At 52.3% G+C, this 16,596-nt stretch overlaps 2 protein-coding genes across 2 annotated transcripts in view; both read left to right on the forward strand.

The window, feature by feature from the left end:
- LOC144727761 (cadherin-15-like) overlaps nucleotides 1-7,679 on the forward strand; it is a 41,027-nt gene extending 33,348 nt beyond the window's left edge. Inside the window, exons 12-14 of the mRNA XM_078606825.1 lie at nucleotides 441-583; nucleotides 994-1,161; nucleotides 6,823-7,679. Coding sequence (XP_078462951.1) covers nucleotides 441-583; nucleotides 994-1,161; nucleotides 6,823-7,029 — 518 coding nt within the window. The 3' untranslated portion in view covers nucleotides 7,030-7,679. The remainder of the gene's footprint in view (nucleotides 1-440; nucleotides 584-993; nucleotides 1,162-6,822) is intronic.
- Nucleotides 7,680-12,825: 5,146 nt separating this feature from the next.
- The window catches only part of EDC4 (enhancer of mRNA decapping 4), a 30,829-nt gene continuing 27,058 nt past the window's right edge, over nucleotides 12,826-16,596 (forward strand). Inside the window, 4 exon segments of the mRNA XM_078606827.1 lie at nucleotides 12,826-13,022; nucleotides 13,943-14,126; nucleotides 15,296-15,407; nucleotides 16,153-16,252. Of these exon segments, the coding sequence (XP_078462953.1) occupies nucleotides 12,935-13,022; nucleotides 13,943-14,126; nucleotides 15,296-15,407; nucleotides 16,153-16,252 (484 nt within the window). The 5' untranslated portion in view covers nucleotides 12,826-12,934.

A 16,596-nucleotide genomic window follows, 5' to 3' on the forward strand; every position in this document is an offset into this window, starting at 1 on the left:
ACACGGTGGCCCACAGGTAGCCGCAGTCACCCGGCTTGTTGTTGCAGAGGTTCGAATCCGGCAGGCGGCCCTGGTTAACACTGCACTGTGTGTTTTAACCGTGCAATACGTCACCCTCCACGGTGGTGGGTGTCCAAAGATCGTGTGACGTCATTCGACGAGGACGAGGCCCCTGTGTGCCGCCTCCACCGTCCAGATTTACTGAGTCGGGAAGCGACAGCAGAGCGTCGTCTCCCCGCTTGCCGTGGACATTCAGCAGCACCCTGCTGGCGAGGAAGCTCGAATCGTCGCGTAGGCTGCCCTGGGCAACAGTAAAACAGTGAGGCATTTACGAGCCGCGCTTGTGATTCTGTTGTTTCGTTCCGATGATCTCGCCGCATCTGCGCGTGCCGCGTGCCGCGTGCCCGCTCCGTGTCACCGCCCCGCGCCCCCCTCCGCAGTGCTCGTGCTCTGCATCTTCATTGTGGACGGCCTCCGGGACCGGCTGCCCCTGGGCAAGAGCCGTCTCTTCGGCGCGTCGGACGATGACATCCGTGACAACATCCTCAATTACAACGAGCAGGGCGGAGGCGAGGAGGACCAGGTGAGCGCGGGGAGGGGTTGGCGACGCACGAGAGGAAGGGAGGCAGCGGAAGAGAGGGATGGGATGAGGGGGGGGGCATTGCAAGGTTCACAGGGTGCATTGTCTCTCTTTAGTCGCGCCCTCTGCACGCGTCATCCCTGAGGGTGAAGGAGCCGTGAAACGCTCATCGCGTGTCTACGAGCCTCGACCGGCAGACCGCTGCACTTGTGCGAAACTCGGAAGCGCTGACCCCGACCCCGACCCTGACCCTGACCCTGACCCCGACCCCGACCCTGACCCCGACCCTGACCCCGACCCTGACCCCGACCCTGACCCCGACCCTGACCTTGACCCTGACCCTGACCCCGACCCTGACCCTGACCCCGACCCTGACCCCGACCCTGACCCCGACCCTGACCCCGACCCGCCAGGACGCGTTTGACGTGGACCAGCTGCGCAACCCGGATGCGGTGGCCCCCGACGCCCCCATGCCGGGGCAACCGCGTCAGCGCAAGGACACCCCGAGCACGGCGCCCCCGCCGCAGCACCCACGGCGGCCGCCCTCCGACCCCTCGGACATGGAGGACTTCATCAACCAGGTGACTCCCAGCCCCCCTCGTCGTCATCATCATCATCACCGTCTTTGAGATCTTCTAGGACTTCCCCTGCCTCCCTCTCCCCCTTGTCTCACTCTACTCCCCTCCACGCACTCTCCTACCTCTCATCTCACTCTACTCCCCTCCACGCACTCTCCTACCTCTCATCTCGCTCTACTCACCTCCACGCACTCTCCTACCTCTCATCTCACTCTACTCCGCTCCACCCACTCTCCTACCCCTCCCCTCTCATCTCACTCTACTCCCCTCCACGCACTCTCCTACCTCTCATCTCACTCTACTCCCCTCCACGCACTCTCCTACCCCTCCCCTGTCATCTCGCTCTACTCACCTCCACGCACTCTCATACCTCTCATCTCACTCTACTCCCCTCCACGCACTCTCCTACCTCTCATCCCACTCTACTCCCTTCCACGCATTCTCCTACCTCTCATCCCACTCTACTCACCTCCATGCACTCTCCTACCTCTCATCTCACTCTAATCCCCTCCACGCACTCTCCTACCTCTCATCTCACTCTACTCCCCTCCACCCACTCTCCTACCCCTCCCCTCTCATCTCACTCTACTCCCCTCCACACACTCTCCTACCTCTCATATCACTACTCCCCTCCACACACTCCCCTACCTCTCATCCCACTCTAATCCCCTCCATCCACTCTCCTACCTCTTATCTCACTCTAATCCCCTCCACCCACTTTCCTACCTCTCATCCCACTCTACTCACCTCCACCCACTCTCCTACCTCTCATCTCAGTCTACTCACCCCCAATCACGCTCCTACCTCTCATCTCACTCTACTCCCTTCCATGCACTTTCCTACCTCTCATCTCACTCTACTCCCCTCCATGCACTCTCCTACCTCTCATCTAACTCTACTCCCCTCCACACACTCTCCTACCTCTCATCTCACTCTACTCCCCTCCACGCACTCTCCTACCTCTCATCTCACTCTAATCCCCTCCACGCACTCTCCTACCTCTCATTTGACTCTACTCCCCTCCACGCACTCTCCTACCTCTCATCTCACTCTACTCCCCTCCACGCACTCTCCTACCTCTCATCTCACTCTACTCCCCTCCACGCACTCTCCTACCTCTCATCTCACTCTACTCCCCTCCACGCACTCTCCTACCTCTCATCTAACTCTACTCCCCTCCACGCACTCTCCTACCTCTCATTTGACTCTACTCCCCTCCACGCACTCTCCTACCTCTCATTTGACTCTACTCCCCTCCACGCACTCTCCTACATCTCATCTCGCTCTACTCACCTCCACGCACTCTCCTACCTCTCATCTCACTCTACTCCCCTCCACGCACTCTCCTACATCTCATCTCGCTCTACTCACCTCCACGCACTCTCCTACCTCTCATCTCACTCTACTCCCCTCCACGCACTCTCCTACCCCTCCCCTCTCATCTCGCTCTACTCACCTCCACGCACTCTCCTACCTCTCATCTCACTCTACTCCCCTCCACGCACTCTCCTACCTCTCATTTGACTCTACTCCCCTCCACGCACTCTCCTACCTCTCATCTCACTCTACTCCCCTCCACGCACTCTCCTACCTCTCATCTCACTCTACTCCCCTCCACGCACTCTCCTACCTCTCATCTCACTCTACTCCCCTCCACGCACTCTCCTACCTCTCATCTCACTCTACTCCCCTCCACGCACTCTCCTACCTCTCATCTCACTCTACTCCCCTCCACGCACTCTCCTACCTCTCATCTCACTCTACTCCCCTCCACGCACTCTCCTACCTCTCATCTCACTCTACTCCCCTCCACGCACTCTCCTACCTCTCATTTGACTCTACTCCCCTCCACGCACTCTCCTACCTCTCATCTCACTCTACTCCCCTCCACGCACTCTCCTACCTTTCATCTCACTCTACTCCCCTCCACGCACTCTCCTACCTCTCATCTCACTCTACTCCCCTCTACGCACTCTCCTACCTCTCATCTCACTCTACTCCCCTCCACACACTCTCCTACCTCTCATCTCACTCTACTCCCCTCCACGCACTCTCCTACCTCTCATCTCACTCTAATCCCCTCCACGCACTCTCCTACCTCTCATTTGACTCTACTCCCCTCCACGCACTCTCCTACCTCTCATCTCACTCTACTCCCCTCCACGCACTCTCCTACCTCTCATGTCACTCTACTCCCCTCCACGCACTCTCCTACCTCTCATCTCACTCTACTCCCCTCCATGCACTCTCCTACCTCTCATCTCACTCTACTCCCCTCCACGCACCCTCCTACCTCTCATCTCACTCTAATCCCCTCCACGCACTCTCCTACCTCTCATCTAACTCTACTCCCCTCCACGCACTCTCCTACCTCTCATCTCACTCTACTCCCCTCCACGCACTCTCCTACCTCTCATCTAACTCTACTCCCCTCCACGCACTCTCCTACCTCTCATCTCACTCTACTCCCCTCCACGCACCCTCCTACCTCTCATCTCACTCTAATCCCCTCCACGCACTCTCCTACCTCTCATTTGACTCTACTCCCCTCCACGCATTCTCCTACCTCTCATTTGACTCTACTCCCTTCCACGCACTCTCCTACCTCTCATCTAACTCTACTCCCCTCCATGCACTCTCCTACCTCTCATCTAACTCTACTCCCCTCCACACACTCTCCTACCTCTCATCTCACTCTACTCCCCTCCACGCACTCTCCTACCTCTCATCTCACTCTACTCCCCTCCACGCACTCTCCTACCTTTCATCTCACTCTACTCCCCTCCACGCACTCTCCTACCTCTCATCTCACTCTACTCACCTCCACGCACTCTCCTACCTCCCATCTCACTCTACTCCCCTCCACGCACTCTCCTACCTCTCATCTCGCTCTACTCACCTCCACGCACTCTCCTACCTCTCATCTCACTCTACTCCCCTCCACCCACTCTCCTACCCCTCCCCTCTCATCTCACTCTACTCCCCTCCACGCACTCTCCTACCTCTCATCTCACTCTACTCCCCTCCACGCACTCTCCTACCCCTCCCCTCTCATCTCGCTCTACTCACCTCCACGCACTCTCCTACCTCTCATCTCACTCTACTCCCCTCCACGCACTCTCCTACCTCTCATCCCACTCTACTCCCTTCCACGCATTCTCCTACCTCTCATCCCACTCTACTCACCTCCATGCACTCTCCTACCTCTCATCTCACTCTAATCCCCTCCACGCACTCTCCTACCTCTCATCTCACTCTACTCCCCTCCACCCACTCTCCTACCCCTCCCCTCTCATCTCACTCTACTCCCCTCCACACACTCTCCTACCTCTCATATCACTACTCCCCTCCACGCACTCTCCTACCTCTCATCTCACTCTACTCCCCTCCACCAACTCTTCTACCCCTCCCCTCTCATCTCACTCTACTCCCCTCCACACACTCTCCTACCTCTCATATCACTACTCCCCTCCACACACTCCCCTACCTCTCATCCCACTCTAATCCCCTCCATCCACTCTCCTACCTCTTATCTCACTCTAATCCCCTCCACCCACTCTCCTACCTCTCATCCCACTCTACTCACCTCCACCCACTCTCCTACCTCTCATCTCAGTCTACTCACCCCCAATCACGCTCCTACCTCTCATCTCACTCTACTCCCTTCCACGCACTCTCCTTCCTCTCATCTCACTCTACTCCCCTCCATGCACTCTCCTACCTCTCATCTAACTCTACTCCCCTCCACACACTCTCCTACCTCTCATCTTACTCTACTCCCCTCCACGCATTCTCCTACCTCTCATCTCACTCTACTCCCCTCCACGCACTCTCCTACCTCTCATCTCACTCTACTCCCCTCCACGCACTCTCCTACCTCTCATCTGACTCTACTCCCCTCCACGCACTCTCCTACCTCTCATCCCACTCTACTCCCCTCCACGCACTCTCCTACCTCTCATCTCACTCTACTCCCCTCTACGCACTCTCCTACCTCTCATCTCACTCTACTCCCCTCCACACACTCTCCTACCTCTCATCCCACTCTACTCCCCTCCACGCACTCTCCTACCTCTCATCTCACTCTACTCCCCTCCACGCACTCTCCTACCTCTCATCTCACTCTACTCCCCTCCACGCACTCTCCTACCTCTCATCTCACTCTACTCCCCTCCACACACTCTCCTACCTCTCATCTCACTCTACTCCCCTCCACGCACTCTCCTACCTCTCATCCCACTCTACTCCCCTCCACGCACTCTCCTACCTCTCATCTCAGTCTACTCACCCCCAATCACGCTCCTACCTCTCCCCTCTGATCTCACTCTCCTCCCCTCTGTGTAAATCCTCCCAATGGGAGGTTGCTCCTTCTCTGCTGCTAATGTCCCGAGCGTGTGGAACCCTGTGCCCCACACATCAATGCTGCCCCCCCCCCCCCGTTTCCTTTAAAGTGCAGGCTCCACACTAATTGCTTCTCCGTGTCTTCCCGTGACCATCATCCCTCGCGTGTATTTTGGCCAAGCGTGCATCTCCCCGCTTTCCCAATTTTTGTACTGCGTCTTGTGGTCTGTTGTGCTTTACAAACTTGTAAAACAAAAAAAAACGAGTTTTAACTAAGGGAGAAATATGTGGTATTGCGGTCAATATTCAAGTTTTATTTCTTTAACGAACTGAGAGCTTTAGAAAACAGAATAGAGTCTCATGCATGAGTGACCACGATCACCAAAATTACGTAAACACAAAGTATAGCAATGAACCAAATAGAGATCAGGGCAGCAAACTACCAAATATAAATCAGCACAAAAGCAACTGCGTTACAGAAGACATTAAAAAAACAGTGGACAAACATTCATCAATTTAGAGTAAATTTATTTTCTTATCACGAAATTTAGATTGGATAAATTACTTTTGAAAGTTTTTCATAACTTTTTTAACTGCCATATTACATTTACATAAACATCAACATGGGTCCCCGGTGATGACTGCCCTTCGTATGTAAACAGACGAGTCACGGCCCGTAATCGGCGCGGCCAAACATACCCAGCCAGATGGCTCAGCGGTAGAGCGAGCGGCTCGCAGTCAGAAGTGTCCGAGTTCAAATCTTGGTCGAGGGGTTGACTCAACCCATCAGCTCTCCGGCACTAATTTGTGGCGAAGCGGACTGTCGCTGTCCTACGGGTAGAATTGCCCAGCACCACAGGAACCACCAGCTCAGCACTGTGGCACCTGGAGCCCTCACGACCTCACACTGAACACGCTGGCTGTAATGCTGGCAGAGGACGGGGTGGTGGCACGGTCAGGAGAAAATAATAAACGCATTAAAACTATGAACTATTAAAACTATGATTTATTTTATTTCATTTTACCAGGTAAGGCCTACTGAGCTATATAGCTCTTTTTCGGAAACGACCTGGCCACAAATGATAGCTCAACGAAGTGGCTTATCACGTGAACATTTATTGCAGCCAAATACTCTAAACGCACGTTGTTTCTAAATGTGGAGAGAAAACAGGAGTCAGGGTCGGGATCGGGATTGAACCCACGACCTCCTGCATACCAGGCGAGGTAGTTAACATCTGGCGACCGCCGCGCCTGTGAAATGACACCGCCTCGATGCTCAGTCGAGCGGGAGACGCCTTGACGCGGAGGTTTTAACGTCTCCAGAGCCTGGACACGGCAGACGGGGACCCCACGGCGCCCCCCTACGACTCGTACCTCCTCTACGACTACGAGGGAGAGGGATCCACGGCCGGCTCGCTCAGCTCGCTGCAGTCGTCCTCCACCAACGGGGACCAGGACTACGACCACCTGTCCGACTGGGGGCCTCGCTTCAACAAGCTCGCCGACATGTACTCCAGCGGCCAGGACTGAGCGGGCCCGTGAGCACCCCCCGCTCACGGGGGTTGGGGGGTGGGGGCTCACAGCCAACATTTTGACACTAGATAAGGTTTCGCCGCTGTCATTACGTCACGTCCATATTGTCGTGAGCTCGTGTTGTCTATCTGCGTGGACATCGTAAAGGCGCCAGCGATCAGAATATCCCATCGTGACTTCAACTGGGATCACGTGCTCCTGACAATGTGGCCACTCTTGCCGAATCTGTCCGTCATGACGGTTCATCCAACCGCAGTGCAGATGATCGTTTTCGCGTGTAATTTACCAGCACTTGCAGGGAGCCACTCCGAATGTCCCTTTTGCAGTGGTCATTGGCCGTATTGCCATGCCTCACACCGACTCACGACCGCACGCGAACCGGACACAACAGCGCACGGCACACCGAGCAGCAAAGACGCAGCGCGGCAGACGCTCGGCAAAATCCTCGGCAGATGCTTCATTTTACATGACGGCCGTCCCGGAATGTTTTACGTGGCTTTTTCTCTTACAGTGCATTCATTTCCCTCGTTAATGCCAGAGCTGTGGGCATCCAGGAGAGTTCTGCGGGGTGGGTGGCATCACAAGAGGGGAGTACACCAGGGCCCTGGGGAGCTTACTCTCACAACGGAAGGGAACACTGCCTGACCAGGCAGGCAAGGGTCTCAGGGGGGAGGGGGGGGGGGCGCTAACCGGGGGGACGTGTGTGCATCATATTAATTTAGGGTAGAAACTTTTGTATATATATACAGCACATTGCAGTCACGTGTCCACTTTGCAAAAGTGTGATTATTTCACCCAACGTGACAATGTGATGCGTGTGAGGTTCACCAAGTGCAGCATCCGCCCAGCACCGCATTGCCGTGGGCGCAGAGGCGCCCCCCCCCCGTACTTGCAGTTGTCGTGCAACGGTGACATGGCAGTCACGTGCGACAGCAGACGGCTACCGTATTAATATTTTACCCGCATGTATTTTCCACTTTCGGACGAACTCTTTAACGCGTAACACGATGCCGGGAGGCGCAGGGCAACTAAGGACAGCCACACGCACTTAAAACCGGCAGTCGTGCGGCGCTGTCCCAATATCACTCGTGGCCACATCCACCCCGGTGGTGCCAAGTCCTCAAAGGAGAAAATAAGCTGACAAACAAACCTCGAAAAAGTCCCCAGAAGCCACTCGCTGGAACCTCCAGTCACCAAAGATGTCACTATCAAATTGATTACAGTCGACTGATCCGGAATTCGTAAAACTTAGCGGGCATCGCCGCTGCGTCCATCCGTTCTCCTCCCAGGTTGGCTCGAAGTGTCGGGTGTTCGTTTTGACATTTTGTCGCGAGATAAACCCAACAGAGTCTCCGCCACGTGTAGCGGTCAAGTCGCCGAGTTGGCGACGCAGAGCCAGGTACACGCCGTGTCAACCCGCACGGTTCACCCCCCGTCTTTTTGAGCAGGGAAATTGAGCCTCCAGGTCCATACGGCGTACAGTCGTTTCAATACGGGCAAAAAAAATTGTCTATTTGTTTGTGTATCTCCCTTGTGATGGGACTTTGTAGGATGAACGTTGAGATTTATAAGGGCACGGGGTGACCTATAAGGCCCGAATGAGTCTTTAATACGGTAGGCGCTGATAAGGGGTTGACGGGTTTACAGTAGGTGGCGGCCCAGTTGACATTAGAACTTTGTGAAAGTCCATCCCTACAGCACTCATGAGATTCGTTTTTCTCCGTTGACATTGTGGCTTGTGAGCATCCTATCATGTTCTTGTGCAACTATAACATGCAAGCATGGGGTTCTCTAAAACTATAATGGAATAATAACTCTGTTGTCATCTGCTATCACTTTGTGATGGGCCATATACTATATCTGTGATTGGCCAAATACTATTATCTGTGCTAGGACATACACTGTATCTATGATGGGACATATACTATATCTGTGTTGGGTCGTATTCTATATCTGTGTTGGGCCATACACTATTATCTGTTTCAGCTTTACCAAAGTAGCTTCACGCTTTATTTCTGTATTATGGATGCACATTAAAATGGCAAAATGTTACAAAAATAACAATAATCGCATTACGTAATGTGTCTTAGTCTCCACGATCGAGTTTCTATCGAGCTTTCGCATTGCATCTCTCTCGTGGAATCCACATCGTATCGGATTGGTGAAACGTTGAATGATTCTAATGGCGTGTCGGGTGTGTTTTTTTTGGGCGGGAGCGGGGTCGGCGCTGGAGGAGCAGACGTCAAACGTTCCGTCTCCCCGGCAGCCGCGGCCCCTCGACACGCTCACCTGCTGCGGGCCTCTGTGATGATGTGACGATTGCTCAATGCTTAATAAACGGAGGAGTTTTCCCCCTGTGTCCGCGAGCTCTCACCAACGTATGCGTTACACGGCGTTGTGAAAGTTAATGCACAGAGCCATACACACGGGGCTCCATTTCTGAAAGAATATCTTCCGTAACAAAATACATTAAAATCTTTAAACTAATTTTCTTTTATTTAATCAGGTAAGGCCCACTGAGCGATACAGTAGAGCTCTTTTTTCAGAAACGACCTGGCTATCACAAATTATAGCTCAACGAAATGGTTTATCGCGTGGAAATTTATAGCAGCCAAATACTCTAAATGCCTGTTGATTCTAAATGCGGAGGGAAAAACAGGAGGACCCGGAGAAAAATCCACGCGACCACTGAGAGAAAGCGCAAACTCCAAATATACAGGCACCAGGGTCGGGATCGAAGCAGACGACCTCCTGTATACCAGGCGAGGTAGTTAACATCTCGCTACTGCGGCGCCCCGTCTATCTGTTGCAGCTTTACCAAAGTAGCGTTATGCTTTATTTCTGTATTATGGATGCAAATAAGCAGGATATTCGCCACCTTCATATATGTCCCCACACAAAACAAAGTATATATTTTAACACATCCCATCAGCCGCACAGTCTTCTGGGAGTGGAGAGTTACATCATCATTTGTTCAACACACAAGCAAAACTCTGAGCCGGATTCGATATTTCAACGTCTCATCAGCAGTCAGGCTGCTCGTTTGAACCAATTCTGGTGAACTGGCAGATGTTTATAGGTGAGGACTCTTGGTTAAATACGAGTCCCAGTTCGATACCAATCTCTGTCACGCGTGACCCCGGGTGCTGGCACGTGATTGCAGCCACAGCGTAGAGAGAGGCATACAGGGGCTGCTCTACTTACGAACGAGTTAGGTTCCAGAGATCTGTTCATAAGTCGATTTGTTCACATTACTCCTGTCGATTCCATAACATGTTGAACGGCATGCACACTAAAGACGGGGACTGGCTTTAAAAGTTGTATAATCTCCTGCAGATACCACTGGTTCTTCACGGTATGCATATGTAGACGCCACTGATTCTTTACGTTCTGCAGATGCCGATGACACTACCGCCATCTATTGGGCGGCGGTTGAACTTACGATTCTCGATCCGAACAGGCAACTGGACGTACGGGACAGGTTTGTTCGTATCTCTGAAAGTTCGTAAGGAGTCCCTGCACTGGACGTGTGGTGCCGGGAGCAGAAATCTACTGGATGATGCGGGTTCGTGGGGATTATTTGACCATACTTCACCACGCCGGTCCACGTCGGGTCGGTAGAGGGAGCAACAGCACAATGCTTCATTTTCCTGCTGACAACCTAGTTGCCCGTTGTGGTCTGAGTGCGTTACTGACTGACAAGGTTATGCAGTTACCCGTTGTGGTCTGAGTTACTCGTGGTAGTCACCACCGATGTCTTTATCCCGCACGTCTACGCAGTTACCCTGTTGGGGTGTTAGAATAAACGTTTTGCCTCCCAGTTCAAGTGTGTGCCTCCGTGGAACCCACGACATATGCACCAGCTGCGCCCCCTACTGTGCCAACTCGCTGTATTCTAGCCACCCGGCGCCCCGCTCGTTGTTGTGAGAGTCGCTCCTCCGCCCTCCGTTGTTGCTGGAGGGTGACTGCCTCCAACTCCCCCGTAGCGTCCTTCACGAGCCTCCTCCACAGAGGTCGATCTTGACACCGCCAGTCGTGGGAAAGTCCACTCAGCTCCACATCCTCCCGTACCGCATCACTCCATCTCTTCTCCAGCTCATGTTGTGCCCGTTTAGCCCCCTCTATGCGGCAAAACAAGCTGCTTGGGTATGCGGTGGCTGAGCATGCGGGCTACATGACCCAGGCAGCGCAGCCTTGCTTGCCGGAAGAGCTCACTGATTGAAATGTGTCCAGATCTTTCAAGGATTTGTGGGCTCCTCACACAATCCAACCTGGTTAAACCCAGGATGGATCGTAGGCATGCCAGTCTGAATGTTTCTAACTGGCGCAGATGTTCCATTAAGGGGGGTCCACGTTTCACAAGCATAGAGAAGGGGGAGCATGACTGATTCGGAGTAAGACCTCTGCTGTCAAACCGGAGCTGGTCATAAGCACACTGCCCAGGTATGGGAAACTCTCCACAACTGCTCCATCACCAATAGGGAGCTGAGGGGGTGGAGTGTTTGGTGGCACAAAATACCCAGGCAGGTGATTAGTTTTAGTGGGGCTGATGATAAGACCCCCTCGTAGTGGCACACTCCAGGTTCAGCAGCAGCGCCTCTAACTCCTCCTCCTCGGAGTGAGCAACAATCACCAGGATACGTAACATGGTTGGCCAAATAGGGAGCCATCCCTCGGCCGCACCCGGGTATGGATCTGCCTCCCGTTGTATCTGTACCAGATGGAAATTCCTCCGGTACAGCCATCGAAAGCTTCTCGAACTACGTGGTCAAATATGGTGTTAAATAATGTGGGAGCCAGAGGACATCCCTGTCGTACCCCAAGGTGAACAGGGAATGGCTCCGATTCCTGGCCACATAGCTTTACCTGGGCCTGCCCACCAACAGGACCCTGCGGGGTGGGCTGGTAGGAACGAATAACCAAAGAATATAAACATAATGTATTATTACACTTGTTAAGCCAGGAAAGCCCCACTGAGTCAAAAGGTTTTTGTAGGGTCCTGCCAAGTGTTTGCAGTAGGGGTCGATGTTGATACACGGACGGACGGACGGACGATATAATCTATTGGTGGTCTGGTCCACTTCGTTCCTACCAGTATAATGAAGGCCCTTAATGATTGTGAGCAGAGTCAGGGACTCCGAAAGCACGAAGAACTGGCTACAGCCCCGGGCTGTTGATAGTGTCATAGACCTTGACCAGGTCAATACAACGAACAATGCTGGGCCTTATACAGACGTCGTAAGCATGTGTCGCAAATTGGACCGTCGTAAACCGGTTGTAATGTGTCCCAAACATTAAGTCGACATTTTTACTGACATTTAAAAACGCTTCAAATCAAGACTTAATTAAATAGTAATGTTTCACATGTTATGCGCTCAAAAAAAGTTATTTTGTCATTTTTCGTAACTTGAGTGCCTTTCACACACTTTACACTCCTATAGTTGTTTTCGCTGTAACATGACCTGCACCTACTGGACATCTGTAAAAAAAAACTGCTTCAAAGCTCATCGGATTTCTCCGAGATAAATTTAAAAGATATCCAATTTCTCTCACGGCGGTGACGTCACGTCCACAAGCGTTTCGCATGACGCAATGGAGCGCGCTCGAGGACATGACGTCACGCACTCAGCTTTCCGCGTGACGTCACGAGGTCCGCGCGCGCTGCATCGCATTCCAGGGCTCGCGCGTGCGCGCCCTGCTCCCTCACGGCCAATCGCGCGCGCTCTTACTCAGCGCGGGTCGGTTGCCCCTCCCCCCAATCCCCCTCTCGGCCAATCGCGTGGCGCGTTGCTGGTGTCTCGAGACTCGCGCAGAGGCGTCGGTAGAGGAGGCAGCGGAGCTCACGAAGCGGGGAGACGCAGAGGCCGAGGAGGAGGAGGAGGCGGCGGCCCACGGGGGGACGATGGCCACGCGCGGCGGAGTGAACGCGAGCGACGCGACGCAGCAGCTGCGCGACCTCCTCAAGCTCGACCGCCAGCCCGAGCAGCGCGGTGAGTGGCTGCGGCTGCGGTGTCAGGCGGGCGGGCGGGCCGCCATGCCCGGCGCTAGGCCTTCCCCGAGGGATGTTGCGGCTCGCTCCTGCCGTGGGGTTGAGGCGCGCGAGGTTTTAAATAGCGAGGCGTGCAGCGCCGCTTCGTGTGCGCTCGGCGTGATGCATCACTCGCGCCGAGTCGCAACTCGTCGGTGTGGACGTTTGTTGAACTTCTTTCTCACCGTACGTTGCCAACCGCGCTAATCGGAGGTGGTGGGGGCGGGTGAAGGACAATAAACTAAACACGGCGAGCGGTTTTAAAGGAATTCGTTTTCGATCTGAATGATTTACAAGTGCACAGCTCCAGTGGCTTCCTAATATCGGAATGAGGAGCGTTCCAGACGTCCCGTGTCTACCACTAACACGTTCATCTGCTCCGGTGCACTGTTCGTACGCACTGCGTGTACCGCTGTTCATCCTTATTTTTGATGTGTATAGGTGTCAATGGGCACTGTGCACGTGCATCGTCTGTGTGTATTGCCGTCGATACGATTTGATGACCGTCCATGCCCCTGCTGGCCGCGATCTCTTTACTAGACGACTCGCCTTTCACTTCTCATTTCGTCGGCAAGATGAGCCGCCGATTTCTCGCCCGCCTCTGCACCTTTCACCTGCTTATCGCGTCAAAGTGTAACCACCCATTGCGATGTTACAATGTAGTTGATCGTTGGGTAATTTCTCATACATTTGGTCGTCTCGCTTCATCTGTTCGTGTGTACTGTTGGTGTATACTTCTGCTGATCTCTGGTTCGTGTGTGTGTCCCCTTGACCAGCAACCTCTCATTAGCATTGTGCCGACTTGTTGATGCGTACCACCGATTCACCGTCTGACCCCGCAACAATTAAGCGCGCGTTTACTTTCACCAAATTTGTTTACAGATCCGTCAATGAACGCGGCTGACCCTGCCGTAGTCTCCTACAATGGGCAGTTGAATGGGATGGCAGCGACAGCCATGAGCGAGGGTGCCGGGGCGGAACCTGCGTGCGCCACGTCTGGAGGCGCAGTGGACGCGGCTGTGGTCTTACCGGGCCCCGCTCCGCACCTCGTCGACTCGCAGCAGATGTGAGTTCTCGTCTTTCTCTCGTTGTCCACGGATTCTCTACCGTCGTTCCTCTCTGTTTATCCAAGCAGGTATTATCACCCTGCTCAATTGAACAAATGCGATGTGTGTGTGTGTTTCTATGTTACCTTTTACAACGTTGCCATTGCTGTTTGTTGCTGAGCACTTTAAATGTTGGGGGTCTGCGTGCTAGGCAACTGTAAGCAAGGTCCGGGCATTACTCGTGTTTTGTGGGCACACACGATGACGATGTTACACCAAACCATTCGGTAAAAAATCTGTTGCCAAACGATTTAAGGGGAAGTAACTTGTAAGAAGATTCTGCAACACCTCTGCAACTATCGTTAATTGTAAGTGAATATTGCTAGTCACTGTAATCAGTGCAGTTTATTCACAAGTGCAGTTTCAGTGAGCCCATTTCATTTGATTCACTTGATTGCTAGCCGGTGTCACTGTTGGTGTTGCACATTGTGTGCCGCATGGACTGCCCTGGCTGTTTTGGTTGCTTATAAAGTTTTGCTTCTGGCCTTTTCATTTGAAATGGTTGTGCATGAGTCTTTACAGCTTCAGTAATGAGTGTTATGAGAAGATACATTAGAGAATAAATGCAGACCGTGGTGCAGAAATGTCATTGATACAGCGCCATGCGGCACTTTTTGACGATCATGAATTAGTAACCGTTTCATAATATTCCGCACGGGGTAGAAATCTGCCATATAATTGAGTTTATGCTCGTAAATGCAAACATTTGAAACTATTTTTATTTAAATTGTTATGGTCTGGAGGTTGATTGTTTTTTTCCCCTGTGGAACGGTCAGCCTACGTTGCTCTAAAGTTTGTGCGGAGCACTTTAAATATACAATCATTCATGAATAATGAATGATTCGCCTACCGTGGAACGTGACACGAAAATAAATATAATCGGAAGTTTATTTCTCGAGTAAAGCCCATTGAGCTAAGAAGCTCCTTTTCAAGGGCGACTTGGACGGCAGACAACATATGTATGTTGAACTTCTTTCACACCGCACGTAGCCAACTGTGCTCATTGCACTTTGCCCATATTAATGGACAACACCGACTCCCTGTATTAAATATGCTTTATTGTGCCATGTGATTAGGCGAGTGTGCAAGGCATGTGTCGATGGCGGGCACGACTTCTGTGTGTGTGTAGCACCCTGACAGGGGACGACAAGGCGGGTGCGGTGCCGGTGAATGCGTGTGACGTCGTGGTGATTTCCAGCGATGCCTCAAGCCTCTCCAGTCCATCCTCTGGCAGCAACCAGGTGTGGGCTCGCTGCTGTCAAAAGTGATGTCCCTCATTTAACCACGAAAGCCTCAGTGATGTCAAAAATCAACCGGTGCGGTCATATGTCATGGTCTTGAGATCCCGGGATCCATCTCACTCGAGATAATTTCTCCTCAGTGTTCATCCTCTTGGGCTTGTTCGTTCCTCTGGCTGTCGTTCTGTCATCAGTGTCATCCATCAGCAGTATACCTGCCCAGCCACACTTACGCTTCTTCACGGTCGTTATGACATCACTCTGATTTAAGATTGCTCTCTGGTCCGTGTGGTCTTTCTGTTTCTCAGCGTTAATCCCAGCATGCATCTGTCTGCTTGTCTGAGAACTTTTTTAGATTTGGTTGCATTTTAGTTGCCACTCCACATTCTAATCCTTTTTTTTAAAGAGGTTATCTACACTGAGTTAACACTTCTTTAGACACCTTGCTGGCTTACTTTATGCTATGAATTTCAATTCCAATAAAAATGTCTCCAGCTGTCACTCACCTGGATGTATTCAGTGTGCTTTGGTCCTTTTGCAGACCAACTACTTTGCTGTTCTCTGGAGTCCATGTAGCTGTTAAATATCATTGATTGCATTAGGGGTTCAATCGCTTCACTTGTCATTACTGTTCGGAATGATAGCAAAGTTTAAAATGTCTTGTTATTATTAAAATAATAACCTATAATTGAAAGTGCGTGCTCAATGCTACATGTGATGACTTATGTGGGTGTGGCTGTTTGGCCAGGTCAAGATTCAGCCAGTGACGCGCTATGACTGGGAGCATCGCTATTACCCTGGCAACATGATTGCTGTTTCCTCCACCTACCTCGCTTACATCATCCCCAGTGAGTCACAACACCCTTTTTACTCAGTAAACAATATATATTTTTATAAACACATGCATTGATGCATTCTACGAATTTAATGTAAAAAACACGATTCATTACCAATCAGGAGAACAGGCTTGCATGACGGGTCACTTAAGCATTGTACTTAACACAATAGTAAGAAATATTTATTTTTACACATTTCATTGGCCAAATGTGGTGGCGTGGTAGCGAAGATGTGAACTCCCTTGCCTGCGGTTTCAGGAGGTCATGGGTTCGATCCCGACCATGACGCCTGTATATTAGTTTGCATGCTCTCCCTGTGGTTGAATTATTTTTTTCTCTCCGGGTATTCCCGAAAA

Source organism: Lampetra planeri, chromosome 26 (assembly GCF_965212315.1).
Source record: "Lampetra planeri chromosome 26, kcLamPlan1.2.h2, whole genome shotgun sequence".
NCBI classification, from domain to species: Eukaryota; Metazoa; Chordata; class Hyperoartia; order Petromyzontiformes; family Petromyzontidae; genus Lampetra; species Lampetra planeri.